This window comes from Nanorana parkeri, unplaced genomic scaffold, assembly GCF_000935625.1.
Source record: "Nanorana parkeri isolate BGI_ZX_2015 unplaced genomic scaffold, ASM93562v1 scaffold911, whole genome shotgun sequence".
Lineage (NCBI taxonomy): Eukaryota > Metazoa > Chordata > Amphibia > Anura > Dicroglossidae > Nanorana > Nanorana parkeri.
The window spans coordinates 378,689-385,774 of NW_017307179.1; the positions used below are offsets into that span (position 1 = coordinate 378,689).

The window sequence follows — 7,086 nt, forward strand, 5'->3', positions numbered from 1 at the left end:
CTCCCCCATGACACAGCAATGGAGGCCGACTGAGGATAAAAGTGGAGGAAGAAGCCAAATGAAGCCTCAGATTCCGGAGGTTCATTGATCAGACCCCCGTATATAAAATGCGGGTGCACTGGAACACTTTGCTGTTATCATAGCAACCAATTGTACTATAGCAGTGAGAAATATGAAACCTTATTGGCTGCGAGTTGAGAGCTCCGCCTTTCCTTAATTATCCCAAATCATTCCGAGACCTGAACTCCTTCCTTCTCAGACAGCGGGACCTCCCCAAAGATCAGGATGGGACATAAGGGACCCCGATACACTCTGTACTTCCAGATCACCCATCTGAGGACCCAAGGTACCCCACGGACCCAGGTGACCTAACCAAGGACCCAAGGTACCCCACAGCCCCAGGTGACCCAACCAAAGACCCAAGGTACCCCACGTGACCTAACCAAGGAGCCGAGGTACCCCACGGCCCCAACCAAGGAGCCAAGATACTCCACGGCCCCAGGTGCCAAGGTACTCCACGGCCCCAACCAAGGAGCCAAAGTACTCCACAGCCCCAGGTGACCCAACCAAGGAGCCAAAGTACTCCACGGCCCCAGGTGACCCAACCAAGGAGCCAAGGTGCCCCACGCCCCCAGGTGACCCAACCAAGGAGCCAAGGTACCCCATGGCCCCAGATGACCCTTCTGGGAACCCAAGGCATCTCACACTCACAGCCACCCCACCTGAGAACTTAGGGTACCCCATGTGACTGGTTTGAGGACACAAGGCACCTCACACTTCCAGACAACCCACCTGAGAACCTGGGGTCCACCACCGCCCAAGATGTCCCACTGAAAATACAGGGTCCCACACGCTCCCAGAAACCCCAAGGTACTTCATGGCCCCAGATAACCCAAGCGAGAATAGAAGACACTCCGCGCAAGCTGTGCTGGGACCTCAGGCATCCTGCACTTCCAGATGACATGTCTGCAGAGTCAAGGCATCCTGTGTTTTTAGGAGGACCTGTCCAGGAACCCAAGGCACCCGACACTCCCAAACAACAGACCAAGTTACCTGTGGTCCCAGATGAACCAACTGATGACCCAAGGTAACCTACAGTCCAAGATGACCTGCCCAAGAACACAAGGCACTCCACACTACCAGAAACCCCATCTGAGAGCTAAAGGTAACCTGTGGCCCCAGATGACCCACCTGGGGTCGCAGGACCACACTCCCAGATACTCAAAGAAAGGACAAAAGATATGATCCAACCATGGACCCGAGGTCCCCCATGTCCCCGGGTGATCCAACCATGGACCCGAGGTCCCCCATGTCCCCGGGTGATCCAACCAAGGACCCGAGGTCCCCCATGTCCCCGGGTGATCCAACCAAGGACCCGAGGTCCCCCATGTCCCCGGGTGATCCAACCAAGGACCCGAGGTCCCCCATGTCCCCGGGTGATCCAACCAAGGACCCGAGGTTCCCCATGTCCCCGTGTGATCCAACCAAGGACCCGAGGACCCCCATGTCCTAAGGTGATCCAACCAAGGACCCTAGGTCCCCCATGTCCCCGGGTGATCCAACCAAGGACCCGAGGGCCCCCATGTCCCCGGGTGATCCAACCAAGGACCCGAGGGCCCCCATGTCCCCGGGTGATCCAACCAAGGACCCGAGGGCCCCCATGTCCCCGGGTGATCCAACCAAGGACCCGAGGGCCCCCATGTCCCCGGGTGATCCAACCAAGGACCCGAGGGCCCCCATGTCCCCGGGTGATCCAACCAAGGACCCGAGGGCCCCCATGTCCCCGGGTGATCCAACCAAGGACCCGAGGGCCCCCATGTCCCCGGGTGATCCAACCAAGGACCCGAGGGCCCCCATGTCCCCGGGTGATCCAACCAAGGACCCGAGGGCCCCCATGTCCCCGGGTGATCCAACCAAGGACCCGAGGGCCCCCATGTCCCCGGGTGATCCAACCAAGGACCCGAGGGCCCCCATGTCCCCGGGTGATCCAACCAAGGACCCGAGGGCCCCCATGTCCCCGGGTGATCCAACCAAGGACCCGAGGGCCCCCATGTCCCCGGGTGATCCAACCAAGGACCCGAGGGCCCCCATGTCCCCGGGTGATCCAACCAAGGACCCGAGGGCCCCCATGTCCCCGGGTGATCCAACCAAGGACCCGAGGGCCCCCATGTCCCCGGGTGATCCAACCAAGGACCCGAGGGCCCCCATGTCCCCGGGTGATCCAACCAAGGACCCGAGGGCCCCCATGTCCCCGGGTGATCCAACCAAGGACCCGAGGGCCCCCATGTCCCCGGGTGATCCAACCAAGGACCCGAGGGCCCCCATGTCCCCGGGTGATCCAACCAAGGACCCGAGGGCCCCCATGTCCCCGGGTGATCCAACCAAGGACCCGAGGGCCCCCATGTCCCCGGGTGATCCAACCAAGGACCCGAGGGCCCCCATGTCCCCGGGTGATCCAACCAAGGACCCGAGGGCCCCCATGTCCCCGGGTGATCCAACCAAGGACCCGAGGGCCCCCATGTCCCCGGGTGATCCAACCAAGGACCCGAGGGCCCCCATGTCCCCGGGTGATCCAACCAAGGACCCGAGGGCCCCCATGTCCCCGGGTGATCCAACCAAGGACCCGAGGGCCCCCATGTCCCCGGGTGATCCAACCAAGGACCCGAGGGCCCCCATGTCCCCGGGTGATCCAACCAAGGACCCGAGGGCCCCCATGTCCCCGGGTGATCCAACCAAGGACCCGAGGGCCCCCATGTCCCCGGGTGATCCAACCAAGGACCCGAGGGCCCCCATGTCCCCGGGTGATCCAACCAAGGACCCGAGGGCCCCCATGTCCCCGGGTGATCCAACCAAGGACCCGAGGGCCCCCATGTCCCCGGGTGATCCAACCAAGGACCCGAGGGCCCCCATGTCCCCGGGTGATCCAACCAAGGACCCGAGGGCCCCCATGTCCCCGGGTGATCCAACCAAGGACCCGAGGGCCCCCATGTCCCCGGGTGATCCAACCAAGGACCCGAGGGCCCCCATGTCCCCGGGTGATCCAACCAAGGACCCGAGGGCCCCCATGTCCCCGGGTGATCCAACCAAGGACCCGAGGGCCCCCATGTCCCCGGGTGATCCAACCAAGGACCCGAGGGCCCCCATGTCCCCGGGTGATCCAACCAAGGACCCGAGGGCCCCCATGTCCCCGGGTGATCCAACCAAGGACCCGAGGGCCCCCATGTCCCCGGGTGATCCAACCAAGGACCCGAGGGCCCCCATGTCCCCGGGTGATCCAACCAAGGACCCGAGGGCCCCCATGTCCCCGGGTGATCCAACCAAGGACCCGAGGGCCCCCATGTCCCCGGGTGATCCAACCAAGGACCCGAGGGCCCCCATGTCCCCGGGTGATCCAACCAAGGACCCGAGGGCCCCCATGTCCCCGGGTGATCCAACCAAGGACCCGAGGGCCCCCATGTCCCCGGGTGATCCAACCAAGGACCCGAGGGCCCCCATGTCCCCGGGTGATCCAACCAAGGACCCGAGGGCCCCCATGTCCCCGGGTGATCCAACCAAGGACCCGAGGGCCCCCATGTCCCCGGGTGATCCAACCAAGGACCCGAGGGCCCCCATGTCCCCGGGTGATCCAACCAAGGACCCGAGGGCCCCCATGTCCCCGGGTGATCCAACCAAGGACCCGAGGGCCCCCATGTCCCCGGGTGATCCAACCAAGGACCCGAGGGCCCCCATGTCCCCGGGTGATCCAACCAAGGACCCGAGGGCCCCCATGTCCCCGGGTGATCCAACCAAGGACCCGAGGGCCCCCATGTCCCCGGGTGATCCAACCAAGGACCCGAGGGCCCCCATGTCCCCGGGTGATCCAACCAAGGACCCGAGGGCCCCCATGTCCCCGGGTGATCCAACCAAGGACCCGAGGGCCCCCATGTCCCCGGGTGATCCAACCAAGGACCCGAGGGCCCCCATGTCCCCGGGTGATCCAACCAAGGACCCGAGGGCCCCCATGTCCCCGGGTGATCCAACCAAGGACCCGAGGGCCCCCATGTCCCCGGGTGATCCAACCAAGGACCCGAGGGCCCCCATGTCCCCGGGTGATCCAACCAAGGACCCGAGGGCCCCCATGTCCCCGGGTGATCCAACCAAGGACCCGAGGGCCCCCATGTCCCCGGGTGATCCAACCAAGGACCCGAGGGCCCCCATGTCCCCGGGTGATCCAACCAAGGACCCGAGGGCCCCCATGTCCCCGGGTGATCCAACCAAGGACCCGAGGGCCCCCATGTCCCCGGGTGATCCAACCAAGGACCCGAGGGCCCCCATGTCCCCGGGTGATCCAACCAAGGACCCGAGGGCCCCCATGTCCCCGGGTGATCCAACCAAGGACCCGAGGGCCCCCATGTCCCCGGGTGATCCAACCAAGGACCCGAGGGCCCCCATGTCCCCGGGTGATCCAACCAAGGACCCGAGGGCCCCCATGTCCCCGGGTGATCCAACCAAGGACCCGAGGGCCCCCATGTCCCCGGGTGATCCAACCAAGGACCCGAGGGCCCCCATGTCCCCGGGTGATCCAACCAAGGACCCGAGGGCCCCCATGTCCCCGGGTGATCCAACCAAGGACCCGAGGGCCCCCATGTCCCCGGGTGATCCAACCAAGGACCCGAGGGCCCCCATGTCCCCGGGTGATCCAACCAAGGACCCGAGGGCCCCCATGTCCCCGGGTGATCCAACCAAGGACCCGAGGTCCCCCATGTCCCAAGGTGATCCAACCAAGGACCCGAGGTCCCCCATGCCCACGGGTGATCCAACCAAGGACCAGAGGTCCCGCCGGGTGATCCAACCAAGGACCCGAGGTCCCCCATGTCCCCAGGTGATCCAACTAAGGACCCGAGGCATCTCACACTCCTGGAGACCCCAACTAAGAACCTCAGGTTCCCCATGGTCCCAGATGACTATACTGGACACTACTAGACAAACCCTTGCGTGGTCATCAGCCACCTCCAACCTCACAGCGGTCTGGGTCCCGGTGACTCCTCTCACCCCAACTCCAGGCAGGATCTAAGGCAGACACCTGGAAGGATCTCAAACAGCCTGCCCACCCTACAGACCAAAAACACAAGGCCAAGACTCCCTCCATCACTGGCAGAGCACAGGGGGGTCATGTGATTAAATCCAACTAACGTCAGGCATCAGCCCATATCAACCAATGAGGCCTCACCTCTTTTTTTGGAGACCTGATGAGTTACTATGGGCAACAGTATAAAAACCCTGATTGGTTACTGTGAGCAACAACATTGTAGAGGAACCCTGAACGGGCAACAGGTTGAGAGCAGTCACATAGGGATATGTTGCCCATAGCAAGTGCATTTCCTGTTCAACATCAGAACCAGATGAGGCCTGAGAGGTTGCTAAGGGCAACAGCAGCCCATGTGCCTCAGCTGTATATCTCAGCTCAAAGCTCCACCATGGGTCCCCTCCCTCTCACCTCTTTGACGCTCGCAGTCTCCCCTATAACAATCTCCTCTTTGTCTTTCGGTGTCTTCACCGTGACCCGGATAAGGCCCTTGCCCGGCGCACCGTCAGCGCCGCTCTCCGCCATCTTCTGCACACCCGCCCACCCAGAGGAGGAACGCACGAGAATGAGCCCGCCGCGCTTTGTCTTGCGCCGATACAGCGACCCCATGTGGCCCGGAGGAGCCCGCGCCCCCTGCATGTGCTGCGTCATCCTACGCACCAGCCGACCACCCTCAGCCAATCGGCGCGCCGCTCCCAAGCGAGGCGTGCAACACACTCGGCTGCGCCGTCGCCATGGCACCGGAGCCGACCAATCAACCGTAGGCAATCATTTTTTAAACCGAGGTTCGACCCGCATCGTCCGCTCGTTACCATGACAACCGGCCGCTCGGCGAGCCTCGACTCTCCAGCTGAGGCTTGGCACGCAACGTGCGTTCCAGGGCCTAACCCGTCACTATAGCAACCCAGGCCTCGGGCCAAATTTGTGTTTAAGAATCTGAATTATTGTAGCGGCGCCGTCATGTTTCTTTGGCCCCGAGTCGGGGGAGGCTTCTCTGGGTGAATTTTGGGGGGCAGCTCACGGGCCGGGGCGGTGGACTGGGCGGGGTCATGTCACATGATGGCATCCTGTGACTGCAGGAAGGAGAGGCAGCTCAGGGGCATCTTCTCATTCTGCTGCAGCAGTGTGCTGGACTATTATGTTGAGGCCCAAAGCTCTGACCCAGGTGCTCAGCCAGGCCAACACTGGGGGTGTGCAGAGCACTCTGTGAGTATGACCCTTCCCCCTCCTGACCCCCCCTGAGGGCCCTGTGCTTCCAAAAAGGGGAACTCCAGACAAAACAGTGGTCACCTTCCTGGCAGATCATGTCTGAGAGCGGGGGTGAGCCATGTACTCGGCCTTCACAGCCTGCTACACCCAAGCAACAGGTTCTCTTTAATGCCTATTTCCTGCTTCCTGTTATGGCGGAGGGGCCCAAAGATTTACTTCCCCTTTCAATGCAGACCCCCAACCCAGGGAGAAGCTTTCCGGGGGGGATTCTGGTAGCGCCATGCAAAGCTGCACCCTGGAATCTGGAGAGTCACCCTGCAAGGTGTACGGATCTCCCCTCCATGTCACCCAGGGAGAACAGATTATAGGGCCATAAGAAAACAGGACGCCGACAGGAAGTGCAGGAGAGATATCCTATATACAGCCCCCAATTAAAGTGCAACCGAACCCCAAAACTTGGGAGAGAGATTAGAGACCCCCCTTCCTGACAGGTCTTTATTGCTGTCTGTGTCACCGTCAGGGAGAGTCACCCCCTCTATGTGTCCTGGTGTAATAAAATCACCAGAACAGGAAGAGAGGGGAAATCTTCCGATGGGGACACTGGTTCTGGAGATCACCAGAGGATTTCCTCTCACTTCCTGTTGTGGCTGTTGGACAGGAAGTAAAGGCAAATATCCTCAATGGGATGCAGATAGCAAAAGGACACTAACAGGGGTTATTATATTTATTAGGACTTTTTAATGTATTATTGTTTATTTATTGGCAGTATTTACTTTTTTACTTATTATTGCTATTTAGTTTGCTGTGTGTGG

The 7,086-nt window shown here is 61.7% G+C and overlaps 2 protein-coding genes across 3 annotated transcripts in view; one reads left to right on the forward strand and one right to left on the reverse strand.

Moving 5' to 3' along the window:
* LOC108794911 (ubiquilin-4-like) overlaps positions 1–5,671 on the reverse strand; it is a 28,199-nt gene extending 22,528 nt beyond the window's left edge. The window contains exon 1 of the mRNA XM_018566054.1: positions 5,477–5,671. Within this exon, the coding sequence (XP_018421556.1) occupies positions 5,477–5,590 (114 nt within the window). The 5' untranslated portion in view covers positions 5,591–5,671. The remainder of the gene's footprint in view (positions 1–5,476) is intronic.
* Positions 5,672–6,122: 451 nt separating this feature from the next.
* Positions 6,123–7,086, forward strand: part of LAMTOR2 (late endosomal/lysosomal adaptor, MAPK and MTOR activator 2) — a 6,669-nt gene continuing 5,705 nt past the window's right edge. For both annotated transcript variants that reach the window (XM_018566059.1, XM_018566060.1), the window contains exon 1: positions 6,123–6,271. In XM_018566059.1, the coding sequence (XP_018421561.1) occupies positions 6,204–6,271 (68 nt within the window). In that variant the 5' untranslated portion in view covers positions 6,123–6,203. The remainder of the gene's footprint in view (positions 6,272–7,086) is intronic.